This window comes from Protobothrops mucrosquamatus, unplaced genomic scaffold (genome assembly GCF_001527695.2).
Source record: "Protobothrops mucrosquamatus isolate PMUCROS unplaced genomic scaffold, P.Mucros_1.0 scaffold21, whole genome shotgun sequence".
NCBI lineage: Eukaryota > Metazoa > Chordata > Lepidosauria > Squamata > Viperidae > Protobothrops > Protobothrops mucrosquamatus.
The window spans coordinates 549,866-565,600 of NW_015386406.1; the positions used below are offsets into that span (position 1 = coordinate 549,866).

Here is a 15,735-nt window from a genome sequence, read left to right on the forward strand (position 1 = left end):
TGATTTTAAGAAAATTTTAATTGACACACAGCTTCGAATATTTGGCTTTTAATTTGGTTTTATGGGGGTTTTTTGTTCTTTGATGTATTTTGTTTGTCTGTTTTAATATGCTGTGCACCGCCCTGAGTCCTACGGGAGAAGGGCGGTATATAAATTAAATTATTAAATTAAATTAAATTAAATTAAATTAAATTAAATAGCTTCCATTTTCTCAAATTATTTGCAGGTCATTTTCATTTTGGTAAAATGCTTTGTGTAAAATAGATTAACATACCATTAGATAAATATCCAGATATAATAATTCAAACATCATCTGAAAACATACCATAAGATTGAGAAGAATAAAGTTTGGTGCCAATTTCTGTATATCTTTGTGTTCAGCAAATGCCTTCTTCAGCGCTAAAACAGAATAACAATTATAAAAGCTATTTAAAAAAATAGAACAAATATCATATGTCTGTTGATAGTACAAATCAGATCAAACTCATAAATTATATTAATAACTGGTATATCTCAATGTAAAATGAAACAGTAATACTATACAGGAAAATCAATTTGGTATAATAGTTTAGGCATCAGGCTAGAAATTGGAAGACTGTGAGTTCTAGATCTGCATTAGGCACAAAGCCAGCTGGGTCACCTTAGGCCAGTCACTCATCTCAGCCCTAGGAAGTAGGCAATGGCAAACCACTTTTGAAATCTTGAAAAGAAAACTGCAGGGACTAGTCCAGTCAAAAAGTGACTCAAAATCACACACGTATGATACTATAGAAATAAAGCATGAAAAATTATTTTAAGAAAAAAATACTTAGAACTATCACAATAATTGTCTTTGGATTTTAAAACTTGGATTTTTTTTCTTTTTTATATATGAACAGGATTAATATTGTTTTTTACAAATCATAACACTTCATTTCTAATTATGACCATGGCTACTACAAAATCTTGTATTCAAATTAATTATATCTTTCATTTTTTAATAACTGAGTTAAAACAAGCTGCTTTTCCAGGTCATTAAAAAAAAACACCTTCTGATAGAAGGAAGTAATTAATTTTCCTAGGTCGGATAAACATTTCATTTGTTAGAAACAACAGTACCTTGACTATGAGGGCACTCTTCTAAGTGGTGGATGATCATTATAGGCTTATTGCTGGGGGAAAAAAAAAGGTCCATAATAGAATTTCAGTTAGCTAAATTTTCCAAACTAAGCACACCCCATTGTATTGGCCTACGATTTCACTCAGTGCAATTAGCATAGCCAATGGATTATGGTGATTGGGGGAGATGAAAATTAGAATGTATCTGGAAGGGATCTATATCTCTCTCAAGTCTGTGCTTAATTTTTAATCAACATAATGCTGAAATAATGTTTTCCTAAATTTCTTCTCCTGCAAAAGATGTTTCTGCATTTCTATCTTATTCCCAGAATGCTTTAGAATTTCTTTAGCATTTCTTTTGTGGTTTTGTGAGATGACTTTACTTTAAAAGAAGTGGCAAGTTCTGTAGTGCTATTTAATCACTTCTGTCTATTACTGTGAAGTCTGTTTCCTGTTTCTTTGCAAGCCATAGAAGCTCCAAATTCCAAGAGGAATTTCCTCATCATGTAATTTTTATTGGATTTAACTGAAATGCAGAAACTCCAGAAAACTGAAGACTGGTGTAATGGTGATTTTATTGTGGAAGAAAGAAAGGTTAGGGCAAGATCATACGACAACCCACCCATAAGAATTTCCCTAAATGGTTGTTATCTTTCCGGGTGGAAAAAATGAAAGCAGCTCTTTTTCATAAGATTGAAAGACAGTAAACGAAGAAAGAGAGAGTGATATAATGGTAATGCACAGTATCATTAATTGAAATATGCTAAAAGAAATATTTTATTAATGTCTCATACTGGAAGTCAAATAATTTTTCATAAAACAATGAAAAGCACTTGCAGAAAGGAACATTTTACCTTGTTTTGGATTTAAAAAGAGCTTCTTCATAAGTCTGAGTCCAGATTTGTTTATCACCCCAGCCTGAAGATAAATGACAAATGGAATTTAGTTTAAATATGTCATTGTTGAAGAAGTCTTAAATATATAACTTCATTCAAATCTGAACAAATATTGTAGTAGATCTATCACACAATGCACTTCTTAATCCAAGCATTCCCCTGTGTTTTAAGGAACTATTTTTGATTATATGGATTAACAGCAAGCATTTTTTTGAATTCATTTATTAATATGAATTCAGAAGCTGATAAACATAGAGTGAATTATAAGTTCTAAAAATTATCATCTGTAAAGGCTGTTAACTCCCTCCCAAGACTGATTAATGATTAATACTTCAATACATTTTTTAAAAGGATACTGTTTGTGCAATATCTACTTTTCTTTGGCATTCTGGGAATTGACATATCTTAAAGTTGTCAAGATTAGGCATGTGCCCTTTGATCACATGCCCCAGTTCCTGCCAGTTCTAGCCAACATAGCAAATTATTCAATTAATTAAAACCTCATTAAACATAACAGAACTTACTTTCAAATAGTATGTATAAATATCTATATATTCCTCAGATCATATTCCTAAATCACCAGATCCTTATAATAGCTTTATTTCCATTTTACATTGTCCACACTGAGACATAAGATTCTTTCCATGTTGTAGATCAGTGTTTCTCAACTTCAGCAACTTTAAGATATATAGGCTAGGGAATTCTGGGAATTGAAGTCCACACATTTTAAAGTTGCTGAGGTTGAGAAACAATGTTATAAACTGGTCAAACATTTGTTAAGAATACTAGGCTTTTAAAAATTGATTTTAAAATTATTTCAATTGAAAATTATTTGAAGGAAAATCACTGGGATAATTCCAGTAATCACTTCCTAAAAATAAGCAGGCCTGATTAACAACTGAGAAGATGATCAGCATAAAATACACAGCTTTCCACCAAGTTCAGCTACCACGGTTTTACCCCTTGACAGAGTCTGTGGAAGTTTAGGGTGGATCTCTTTGGGTTCTTTTGGGTCTTTTCTTTCATCTTTAGTTGTAGTTTCTTTAGCCAGGGTATTCAAGACAGCAAGAACCAAAATCAGGATGGAGACTATATATTTTTCCATTGTTAAATCTAAGGAGCGAGAAAAAAACAGTCTTGGAATGCAAGCAAGAAAAAAAACAAGAAAAAAACAATAATAGCAAAACATAAGAAAGAAAAGATGCATTAAATGTCATGCACTGGTGTAGAATTTCTCTATTTAGTGAGGAACTGACTACTTAGGCAAATTTACAACACAAGCCTATATGTGCTTCTTCGATGCTGAGCACTGCTGAACTTAATGAATTTCTTTCCAAGTATGATCTCCTTCCTTCCTTCCTTCCCTCCCTCCCTCCTCCCTCCCTCCCTCCCTCCCTCCCTCCTTCCTTCCTTCCTTCCTTCCTTCCTTCCTTCCTTTCCTTTCCTTTCCTTTCCTCTTGTGTTGTGCCTATTGGGGAATAGGGCTTGAATGCTGAAAAGAGTATTCACAACTAGTGAGTGTTACACTTGAACTACAGATTGGATTCAAACATCACTCTAAGCTGAGATTCACTCCAAAATTAAGTTTCCTTAATCATTTATTAAATGTTGAGTTCACTAGTTATACTAATCTAAAAGCAAACCTTGCCTTAGTATGATATATACTAAGAGCTGCAAAAATCTGAATAATTGTTCAATAGCAGCTACAAAATACAGGAAAAACTAGATATTTACAGTCTAGATAAATGTACTTTGACATTTACCACTTGTAAGCTATGTAGAGAAGCTTGTATACACTTTCAAAAAGAATGTAAAAGTCAGGGTTTTTTTAATTCAATGTATTTTTACTATAGAATCTACAATAATATTCATTACAGGTTTTGTAGGAGGAAGTCATGTACAGTGAATGAAAATCCTTTAAAAATTCCTGCATTGAAATAAGCACCATAAAGGAACAAACTGCTTCCCCAAGAATAAGGGCAGGGACAGGTTTCAAGGCTTAATTTCTCTCTTGCTTCTTTTACTCTGAATTTTACTCTGAATTACTGCTGAATTTGCTATTAGTTGATAGTAAAGCAAAACATTATTAAGAATGGAATATTTTATACATGTTATATTAATGAAGGCAAAACATTTTATAATATTTATCAGGGAATTTCCTCCATCAATCAATACAATGGCACCTAAATAAGAATAAACACATTTAAAACCGACTGCACGCCCATGTGCATGACAGTGTGGCTTTGCATTTTGTATTTTGATCTAGACCAATCTTTTCTTAAATTTGGCTCCCCCAAATGCGTTAGATGCCAATTCCACAAGTGACAGCCAACTTTTTGCCATTTGTTCACAGATTAAATCCAACATTTTTACAAAGCCTCATGATGGAAGACTGATTTTTTTTTTCTAGGGTGATCTTATCTAGATTTACCCCAGACTGTTTTCAGGAAAGTGTACTCTATTTTAATCTAATCGCATAATTAGCTAACTTGAAATATTATTAGAAATAGCACACATGCAAGATGCTGAATGTTGATGCTAAAAGAGTTCAGCATCTCTTATCTTTTAAATTGCTAAACAATTTATAAGTCACGGGCAGGTTACATTTCCCTACTCTCCTTACCAAATTGAGTTCAAGCCTGATTCTTTTGAATACTGTGAAAGTTACTAAGGATCATGCCACTTTCAAAATCAGTCTTTAGCATTCTTCTCATCAGCAGTGCTGCCTTCAGGAAAATGGTAACAAAATGCTATTTCTGAGCTTTTGTATTTAGCACATTGGAATGGATATAAACTTAGTCAAGCTCAAAATAAAACTCATGGAAATCAGTGGGTCCTTAGCTAATTATAAATTATCTTATTGATTCTGAGATACCAACAATATTATAGTCTAATACCTTGGTAGCTGGATGAAGAATTTTGTGATTTGAAATTTACAATCTGGAATATTGCCTTAAATCTATTGTAGCCATGATCACATCTAAGTCCAATTCTCTAACTTGTAAGTAGATTTAATTATAATACAGAGGGATTGGCCTCAGATACATTAGGGAGAACAATTATATTTTTAGCAAACAAAATTGCTATAAATAGTAGATATTAACTTTGAATAAGCATGCTTTGGATTAAACTTTTAATGAGATAACTATAGTATAGTAACACATATATCAGTAAAATTAAAATGGAGATGATTAAAAGGATGAATAAAGTAATGTAAGATGCCAGGCTATTATATCTAATTTTTGAAGCCATAGGAGAATTAAAAGTAGATCTCTCTCTCTCTCTCTCTCTCTCTCTCTCTCTCTCTCTCTCTCTCTCTCTCTCTCTCTCTCTCTGTGTGTGTGTATACACGTGTCTGTCTAAATATCTACATCTCCCTGAGTGTATTTAGAGTATTCCATAATGACATTTTTATAAGGCAGTCCTATTATGCCTAGCCAGCATGGTCTATGGTTAGGCTGAATAGATGGTGAGAGTTTAGAGAGTGGAAGATTGGGGTTTGATAGTAGTAGTAAGAAAAATATGAATGGAAAGAAAACGGGGAAAAACTGGATAAAGAAAAATTCCCTTTTCCTCCAAACTTTCTAAGAAACATGAAAAGATATAAAACTTCAATTTTGTACAATACAGAAGCTGTTCCCTTTCAAAAACAAGTGCAGCCTTAAAAGATATGAAATGGATTTGCCCTTGTCAAACAGGAAATCAAAGCACAGTAAATGAAGGACTGTTGGCAGGCTAGAAGGAGAAAGCAAATAACTGAAAATAATGTATCTTGGCTGTAAAAATACGTTGTGTACTTGCAAAGGTCTGTTTAAAAATGGATTTTTTTTTCCTGTCAAAAAGAATGTTAGGATTATCTAAATTTCATCATCTCTGCTCTACTTGTTACTTCTGCTTATTAATAAGTAACCTGACTCACAAGCATAAAATATTTTTAACAGGGCCTTTTCTACGCAAGCAGCAATAACCTTACCTTTTCTGCCCTCTTGCTTCTTAGAGCAACAGCTCAATTTCAGTGTGAACAAGAAAGGTGTGGAATGCCTATTTATATATCTGGGTGCACCTGATCCCACCCAGGAGGTTGGTATTTGAATCCTGCTGTTGTAAGAAAAATTTAAAAAGAAAAGTAGAAAAGTATTAGCAAGGAATTTTCAAACAATGTTATGCCATTCTGTGCTTTGGTTTATTGAACATTTATTACAGAAAACTAGAATGTTTGAATTTATGTGAGTTGTTCAGGAAACATACTTGGCACCAGACCAAATCTATTATAGCAAGTGTAAATGGACACTTCCAGTTTGACCAAACGCTGATTTGTCCATATGTGATTGGAGCAGCCTTTATGCTAAGGCACTGGTCTATAATTTTTTTAAAAAATATGAAGCTGATTATTTGATTGCTTTTCAGGTGCAAACCAGAATGGAGATTAATTTCCTGTATGTTATTTCTTGGAATAAGATTGTTCCATAACTAGAGAACCTGTTTAGTGTAGTGATTCAGTGCTGGCCTAGTAACTAGGAAACTGTGAATAAAGCCTGCCTTAGGAATGAAAGCTGACTGGGTGATGTTGGGCGAGCACATTTAGAAACTACTCTCTCTTATCCTATCTCACAGGGTTGTTGTGGAGAAAAGAGGAGGCAAGAGTATTAAGTATGTTATCTATTTAAAAAGTGGGATAAAAAATTAATAATAATTATATTTATTAGTTTCAAAAGAGATGTTCTAGATTAAGCAGGATGGTAAAGAGTCATTGCATTTTTACTATTACAAGCATGCAAACTATCTATGCAAAAGTTGCTGTGATGTTGTTTGCTTTCATATATTTTCAATACCATTCCAAAACAACCACACTTGGTATTTCATTATGGCAAATCTCTGCCAAGATTTGTTCCTAGCAAGCTTCTTTGTTCATGTTAAGATTGCCACTATTCTTTTGCCATTTGATTTATTTTTCATTGCAAATAATTTGATTAGTGCTTAATCAGCTTTCCCTTTAGCTGTAAATCGGGCTGTGTGTTATAGATTCATGCCCCTCATAGTTGTATAAGGCCTCCAGGGAGGGACCATATGGTTGGATACATGCAGTGGGGAACATTTCTTTCATGGGAAAGGGTGAATCTAGCCACTTTGTAGAAGACTGTTGTTCACTTCCTTCTCAAGAAGCAACCGTATTACTCTAGGACAGTGTTTCTCAACATTGAAAACTTGAAGATGTGTGGACTTCAACTCCTACAATTCTTCAGCCAGCTGTTGTTCCACTGCTGCTCTATGGAGGTTTGAGAAAATGGTCAGCTTATAGCTGATTATTTGAGCCCCTTTCAATTTGGACTCAGGTCAGTCATAGCACTGAGACAGTAGTATTGATCTAATTTGAATTTGGTAGGCTCTGGATGGCTATGTCTCTTTTGCTGTAGGTGGTTTAATGTATTTATCTAATTGATAAAATATGAAAAAGTAAAGCAAAGGTAAATTGTCACCCAGTTTGACATTAAAAACAGCCTCTCAATTAAACGGTGTTATACTGTGTTTCACAACATGCTTAATTGTGCTGAACATAAACATGGTGTATGGAACACAATATTCTGAATTGACACAGCACAACCAACCATCCAACCTTTTTGTGATTTTATTTATTTGTATCACACTTTTATTATTTTTACACCTTTGTTATTTATATTTCAAGGCAGCAAACATATCTAACATATCTCCACTGTAACTACTCTGGAGTTGGGCTGAGGGAGAATGACTGACCCAAAGTCACCTATGACAGGACTTAAAATCATGGTATCTTACTTCCTAGCCTAGACCACTAAACCTAACTGGCTGTCATATTCAAATGTATAGAGTGGAACAGAATAAATAAAGTGTTATATACATGTAAATCACTAGACTATTTTGGCATTTGATTTGCATATTTATATAGATTTTATACTGTTAAAATTAGTTCATGTTTACTGGATTTCTATGCCTCTTTTCAGGAAGAAATTAATGGGTTATTTTTATTGATGCAGCATTAATTCATTTGATATGATCATATATATAGTTGTTCCCTTTTCAACAGAATCTAGTTCACATAACACATTGTATTTTGAAAGAATCAATAACGTTTACGATGCTAATGCTGTTCTGAGTGTCAAGAGTTTGGAATTAACAGAACAATAGAATAAATATTCATAATAAATGAATGGTTAAATAGTAATAAAACTAAATGTGCTTATTTATATGTATATTTGTTTTAAAAAGTGAAAAACACAAAGAATTTGTATTCATGGCATTATATTCTGCACTGCTGACATAGCCATATGTCATGAACGTGATGAAGGATAAGGTTGAAAACTACTTTGGATGGTTGTGGGACCATCTCTGTCCAATCAAGCTGAACAATAGTATATTAGATACATAGATAAATGCTTAATACAATTTGGTAATGTACCAAAGGTTCAAAACGCAACTGTACTTTCTAAGTTCAGTTAATCAATTTAATCAATCAATGACTTAAATGACTGAGAATCTCCATAGACACAGTTTGGTAATATATTAGCTTTTCCCAATCTAAAAATGTTTCTTCTGGGAATGTGTCCAATTAAACAGCAGAAGTAATGGACTTGCTAATAAAATTATTGTATTTGTAATTTAACATGATAAGAAAGCACCAAATTAGAAGTTTGGGGAGCCAAGGTTTTTCAGTTACTTGTTGCACAGGGAATATTTATGATCACAAAAGATTTGCCCATAAAATCTATTTAGATGAAGCTATTCTCTACTGAAATCAAGGTAGTCTGAAACTGGCATAATGGTTCTGTTCTAAACTTCTCTTCTTTAGTTAGGAATGTAAATGTTCATTAATTCCATGTAGCAACTTGTCTTATTCCTGAAATTCAGATTCTAATTAAAGATTAAGATTAATTTGATCAATATTCCCAAACAATTAAACATTTGTCATATTTACGTTACCTAATCCAGAAATTTCACTTGATGATGTGTACATAATTTCAATAGCAAATCCTGTTGTGTTTAGTTCTGACGATGCATTATTTTTGCTGTACTATCACTGTATGTCCTGGCCCTAAAAATAAATAATGACACATGCTTTATTAAGTATTAAGCCTAGTCATCTTTTATGAGTTTTGCTAGATAGCTTTCATCATCTGTGATATATGAGATTGCCCTAAGTTGTATTTTAATATAGGAATGCATTTTCTTTCAAGACCAACAATTTTTGTAAGGGGGGAATTTAAAATTTCTCAAGATTTGGACCTAGTTGTGAGTTTGCCTTTTATTTTGAAAATGTGTACTACAGAATTTTAATACATTCCCAATAACTACAACATTTTCTGTTTCCCTCTAGTTATCAGCACAAAGTTTTCATAATGTGAATTCTGTTATGGGCAGAAAGTTTTGATGTTCTCCTTATTCTAATTGTTGAAATTATCTGCCTTCGTCCATACTCATATTTATATGGACAATGAAACTTCAAGTGGGATTGATATGTCCTAGAAATAGATATAATTTGATATAATTTCTCTACAAAAAAATAATAAGATTATATCCTCTAAAGTTTTGCCACCAGCTATATTAGTACCTTTAAAAAATGTTGGAAATGTTAGAAAATAGTTATTTGAATAACTCAATGTTTTTTCATTGATTTGATTCATAGCCTGCTTTTCTGCTCAATTCAGAACATATTCAGGTAATTTCTCAAGATATATAGAATAACTACAATGATTACAAAGGTAAGGTAAAATGGTTTCAATAATCATTATTTCAATAACATAAGCACAGCTGCTTATCTAAAAACAGATAAAGTAGAACTAAATACAACTCCAGAAGCAGTACATTCCATACTAAATGTGAAACAGGAGAAAATACTCTCTTGTGTGTCAGATTAAAAAAGGCTCTCCTGGGTGAGAAATCTTCAAAAAGGTCTTTCCTCAGTTCTTCAGGTTTCCAAAGGGGGAGGAAGTCATTCAGACAGACCAGTATTCATCTGGGACAAAAATTAGTAAAGGGAAGAAAACATACTATAGAACAAATCTCTTCAGTTAACTTCAATTAAGAAGGAGCATTAACCTAACTTTTGAATCAAAGAAGAGCTAATCTTAAAATGAACGACTTTCTAGGTGCTCCAACACTGGAGGTTTTTAAGTAGAGATTGGACAATCATTTGTCTGAAACGGGATATGATTTCCTGTTTGAGCAGGGGGCGGGACCTCCAAAGTCCCTTCCAATTCTGTTATTCTGTTATTCTTGCTTTCTTCTCTCTTTATATTTTAGTTTAGAATATTTTCCTCTTCTTAGATAGGGCATAGCTAGAATATGTACACACTGATATGTACAGACTTCAGTATACTCTGAATAAACCTGTTGAAATAAAAAAGGCATTAACTTGTTTATAATAAATGTAAGTTCCAATAATTTTAATGGAAGAATTTAAGTATAATGGAGTTTACATGGGAGAAGATAATGGTAAATCCCTCCCATATTTTTACCAAGGGAGCCACACTGGCAAATCTTATAAAGTGATGGATCACGTGGTGCTAGATGATGTGTACCTCAGGATCAGATGGCATTTAATATGCTACTGAGAAAGAGCTGAGGATCTTTTAAAATGAAACTATTTTAAAACTTTTTGAATATATGGTTACTGGTGTTGCCATGCAGAAAAATAAAAACTGACGGTGCAGAGACAGAATTACACTGGCAACATGGCAGGTAAAAAGCATGGACATGGGAAAACTCAACATAAGTATGAAATGAATTGGCTAAACACTGACAATTCAGTTATTAGTGAATTGAAATGCACTGGGATTGGTCACTTTCAGTCACAAGATCACATTTTTGCTAATTAGATCACACACAAAAAAGTGAAGAAGTAACAATGTTAGTTTTGTACCAGGAAGAGTGTACGAAGTATTTTGATACAATGAAATTAAGATGAAATAACATCAATTTTACTTCATCATATGATTAATACTGAGGAGGAGGAGGAGCAGGAGCAGGAGGAGCAGGAGGAAATTTTCTAATCAAGTTTAATGTGAAATTGCAGAACATATAAGAAATATGAACTATTTGTGGCTGGATACTGAATGCCTCATGGACTTCATTAGATTGAGTACACAGAAATTAATCTGACTACATTATTGGTACAAGGAGATGGAAGAACTCAATTATAACAAAGTTGTGGCCAAGGTCTAATTGTAGAACACACTAAAAATTTCTTATTTAGAATATACTAAAAATTGTTTATTTACAAGTTCCAAATTGAAGAAGGCCAAATGTTTCCATAATATAACTTTCTATATATTCATCTTCAAGAAAATCATCAGAAATTGCTTTGAAATCCTGAACCTCATTGACAGAGAAATTGTGGAATGAATTAAAAGAAGTTGTTGAGGATTAATGTGAAAAAGAGATTGCCAAAGACCAAGAAATAAAATATTAGATTGAAAATACCATACTGTATACCAGCAAATTGAAATCGCCAAGAAGAGAAGAAAAACTAAACTCAATGAGAGCAAATATCTCTCAGACAGAATCTCAACAAAAATTTCAGATAATGTTAGATGATAAAAACAACAACATTACATCAAAATTTATTATTTCAAAGATGGGAACAGACATGGAAAAGTCTTCCAAAAGAGCTCTGAAGTCAGAATGAAGTTCTAAATTCAAATTGGTATCTAAATATTGCCAATGGACAGATGGCATTTGATTCAAAAATCAAACAAAAATGGAAGAAGTATAATGACATTCTATACAATAGAGGTTCTAAGATACTCTAGAGGCTATTCCCTACTTAAAAGAATCTTTAGTAGTAGAATAGGAAACTATATGAGCATTCCAGCCAAAACGTAAGGCTACAGAACTGATGGAACACTAACTGAAATATAACAATAAACAGGAGAAGCGTCAGTTAAGGTTCTAACCTATGTCAACAAAACTGAAGAACAATACATTGGCCAATAGAGTAGAAGAGACCAGTCTACGTATCAATAGCAAATAAAGGAGACTTAACAGACAGTGCAATCTATTGTTCAATTTGTTAATTTCACATGCAGCAAAATAATACACAGGATCACCAATATGGATAAAAGCCCTAGAAGACTTGATAGAACAATCTCAGTTAAAAATATGGGATGGAGCAGTGGGAAATACTTCTTAATACATTCAATTTTTTGAAACTAATTTGGGCTTCCCATTTGTCCTTTCCCTTAGGACAAAATAAATTATTAACTTAAAATATCTCACCTTCTGAAAAATGTCTTGGGCAATGGAGTGTGCATAGAAACAGATGTTGGCACAAATTTCCAGGATCAAAACTGCATTCAGTTCCTGCTCATTGCTTACTTACAAAACTGATTGAAAAAAAATTATTTCTTTGGAATTTCAACTGTGCTGAAATTACCTGTGCATAACTGTAATCTCTGTACAGTATTAGAAGTCGGACATGGGGCACCAGATAACTTAACTACAAACCATATCAATTCTGTGAATATATTACATTAAGAGATAAGCCAATTCAGAATTCTTCAATTTGCCATTTCTTAATCTTCCACAAAACAGTTGCAAACGAGTGACATATTGCTGCTGCACATAATAGGAACCTGCTTCGCTAATATGAGGTTAGCAAGGGAGCAGGGACATTTTTTAAAGAAAATAAGGAAAAGGCTCCTTCCTTTTCTCAAAAGGAATTTACAAAAACTACATGCACTGCTGCTGCTTTCACATTTTGTACATTATAACCATCAACACTAACAGCATCAAGAGTTACAGTATTAGACTGGACTCAATGAGATCCAAAATCAGATCTTCAGTCATGGAAGGTGAATGAGATGACTTTGAGCCAGTCACTCTCAAGTCCAAACTAACTGATAGGCAAATGTGTCAGAGGAAGATTTTTTTAAAAAAAATAACAAGAAACCATGAAAGAGAAGCTTTGCTCTTTTTTTAAAAAAAAGTGTGTTAAGTCCTGGGAATAATGGCGCTTGAGACGAATCATCTTCAACAAGTCTTTATTGTTTGCTCCACTCTACGAACAACGACAACCCCAGAGGCGCGCAAGCCTCTATATATACTCTCCAATCCCCGGACAATTTCCCCCAGTCACAAGGTAGTCCTTTCCCGCCTTGCGCATGCGCGCAAGGCCGGCGCCGGTCAGTCTGGTCCCGGGCAGCTTTTGCAAATGCCTGGGACTCCTGCAACTTCCCGCGCCTGCTTCTGCAGGCACGGGACACAACAAAGTGTGTTGCATTTTCTGAGATCATGCAACAAGATGAACCACAATTAAACAAGTGATGTCAGTCTGATGACCTTGAAAGGAATAAAAAGCAAGATTAAAATCAGGTGTGCAAAGTGAAGAATGCTCTATTTCTTTTCTGGACCTTTTCTGGGTAGTTTTGCAGCTTACTAGATATTAATATTCACTTCAAACTTGGACAAAGAACAACTAACTCGCCCGAAATGTTAGGATTAGTGTGGTCCAGATAAGAAAAAGAACATCATGGAGTTTTCTGGAATTTTCACTTCCTGGAATGGTAGATTTTGTATGTATTTAATCAAAACTAACCAAATTTATCATATTGTACAAATGCGGCTGCTAAGTTTGTAACAGCATTTTAAATAGAAACATAATCAGAAGCTGACTTTGCTATGACCAACCAAATGTATTTACTTACACTACTCTAAATCTCCTTTCCATTTTCAGACAGTAGGATTTATTACAAAATATAACTTCAAATATAATAAACACAAATACAAAGAAAAACAGGAAATTGTCTTCTGAATTGGAACACTGTTATTTCTATCTCAGAACTGTCAGCATGAACTATGACTTTCCAGGATACTAACCAGAGAATTTTTCCACTGTACCTGAAGGATGTGGGAATGGAAAAATAGATGTTCTTCATGTAAAGAAGCTGCAATACAGGCAGTTCTCAAATTGCAACTGTAAAATTGAGCCTGGAATTATAGTCATAAGTTCTTGTGGATGTTTAATAGGTCCTCATATAACGAGATGTGACTTTATTATTGTTTTTCTGGTGGTCATTAAGCAAATATTAAGTGAACCCAATGAATGGGGGCTTTTTTGCCATAAATTGGAAATAAACATCAGAAACAGGCAATTTTTTTTTAAAAAAATGTAGTAATGTGACTGCAGGTTGCTGCAAAATGGCTGTAAAAGTGAGCCAGTTACCAAGTGGCCAAAATGTACATTACCATGGAGGTGTGGGGGAGATCGGCAGGCATTGTAACCTCAAAATTGGATTGTAAGTAGATTTTGGGGGTCCATCATAACTTTGAATGGTCAGTAAGTGACTAGTCATAAGTTGAAGATTGCCTGTATTGCTTAGCTATGTTCCCTTAAAATTGTATCAAAGACCCTTCTTTCATAAACCAGTTGAAAAAAGTACTGAGAAAAAGGTTATCATATGAAATACCTCGTTAGGGCAAAAATGAAGATGACAGCAGCAGCAGCTTTTTACATTGGGATGATGTTCTCTAATTATATGGTGAGGACACATTTGAAAAAGATGGAATCTTCATATAACTAAATCCTGCTTGCTTCTCAGACTCCTCCTTTCCTTTCTTACCATGAGCTTGTCACTGAATATGATCTGGGGTTTTTTGCATAGATTTTTTTTGCCAGTTTCTTCCTGATGGGTATATAAGGAGGAAAAGGCTTTCCAGAAAAAATCTGGACAAATAGTCTGACAATATAGGTTAAATGTCTTGTAGAACTGGTTTTACAAATGAGATTGATCAGAGGGTAGGGCTTTGCACATTCCTTCCAAGTACCAATTCGTGTCTTAAATTTAAAAATTTAGAGAAGGCTGCTTCAAGCTCAGAAAACTGAGAAGGCTGCTTCAAGCTTTAGAGAAGGCTGCTTCAAGCTCAGAAAATCACAGGTCATTTTATTTGCTTAGCAGAGAATTTACTGAATTGATTTCAGCATGGAATTTATTTTTGAAGACCACAAGAGAAAATAAAGACCAGGGAAATCTTCAACCGAGCATTTGTATAGCATGCTTAAATCTTGTGTCATAACAACACAATATCACAATATCATCCTTTCATACTGCTCAAATTGCTTTCAGGTCAAATTCAGCTTCCAGAGACCTAAATGGACACATTCATGTTGTTTTCTTGACATGATATGAAAATGGTTTGTTATTGTTTTCTTCTGCTTCTTTTTTCTGCTTCTTTTTCTTTGTTTTACTTATTACTATAGCCTACAGCTTTAGACTGCCAAGGAGATTTTCTATGCAAGTACTAATAAAACTAACACTTCATAGCTTACCACATCAGCCAGGGTCAACTAAATATATCATCTTTAAAGTTAAGTATATGTTTTTCTAAAACAAACCAATTGTGGTATATTTAACAACCATGGTTACACAAACTATGGCTTAGCATATTGAGTTTAGCTGTGTAACAATTCATTTTTCTACTGTTCTTCCAAGAATAGTATATCTTATTTTTGGTGAGGAAAAAATTGTTCTGTAAATCTAATCATGGTGTCAGATGGTGCATTCAGTTCAATGTCAATCTTAAAATTGTTAAATCTCTGAGACAGTAATTCCAGTATGTTAAATTATGGTCTGGGAGATCCAGATTTAAAATTAACCATAATATTCATTGATTGACATTATGATTGAATCATTTCTTTCAAAGTAATTTATCTCATAAATTGTTGCTGTTGTAGGCATATTTTTGTATAAAACTGGTGGGGAGAATTCTCCAG

The 15,735-nt window shown here is 33.6% G+C and overlaps 1 protein-coding gene across 1 annotated transcript in view; it reads right to left on the minus strand.

The window, feature by feature from the left end:
* Positions 1–6,059, minus strand: part of AGR2 (anterior gradient 2, protein disulphide isomerase family member) — a 9,039-nt gene extending 2,980 nt beyond the window's left edge. The window contains exons 1-5 of the mRNA XM_015810802.1: positions 5,968–6,059; positions 2,955–3,107; positions 1,953–2,016; positions 1,099–1,151; positions 326–399 (exon numbers count right to left, since the gene is read on the minus strand). Coding sequence (XP_015666288.1) covers positions 326–399; positions 1,099–1,151; positions 1,953–2,016; positions 2,955–3,099 — 336 coding nt within the window. The 5' untranslated portion in view covers positions 3,100–3,107; positions 5,968–6,059. The remainder of the gene's footprint in view (positions 1–325; positions 400–1,098; positions 1,152–1,952; positions 2,017–2,954; positions 3,108–5,967) is intronic.
* Positions 6,060–15,735: the final 9,676 nt, after the last annotated feature.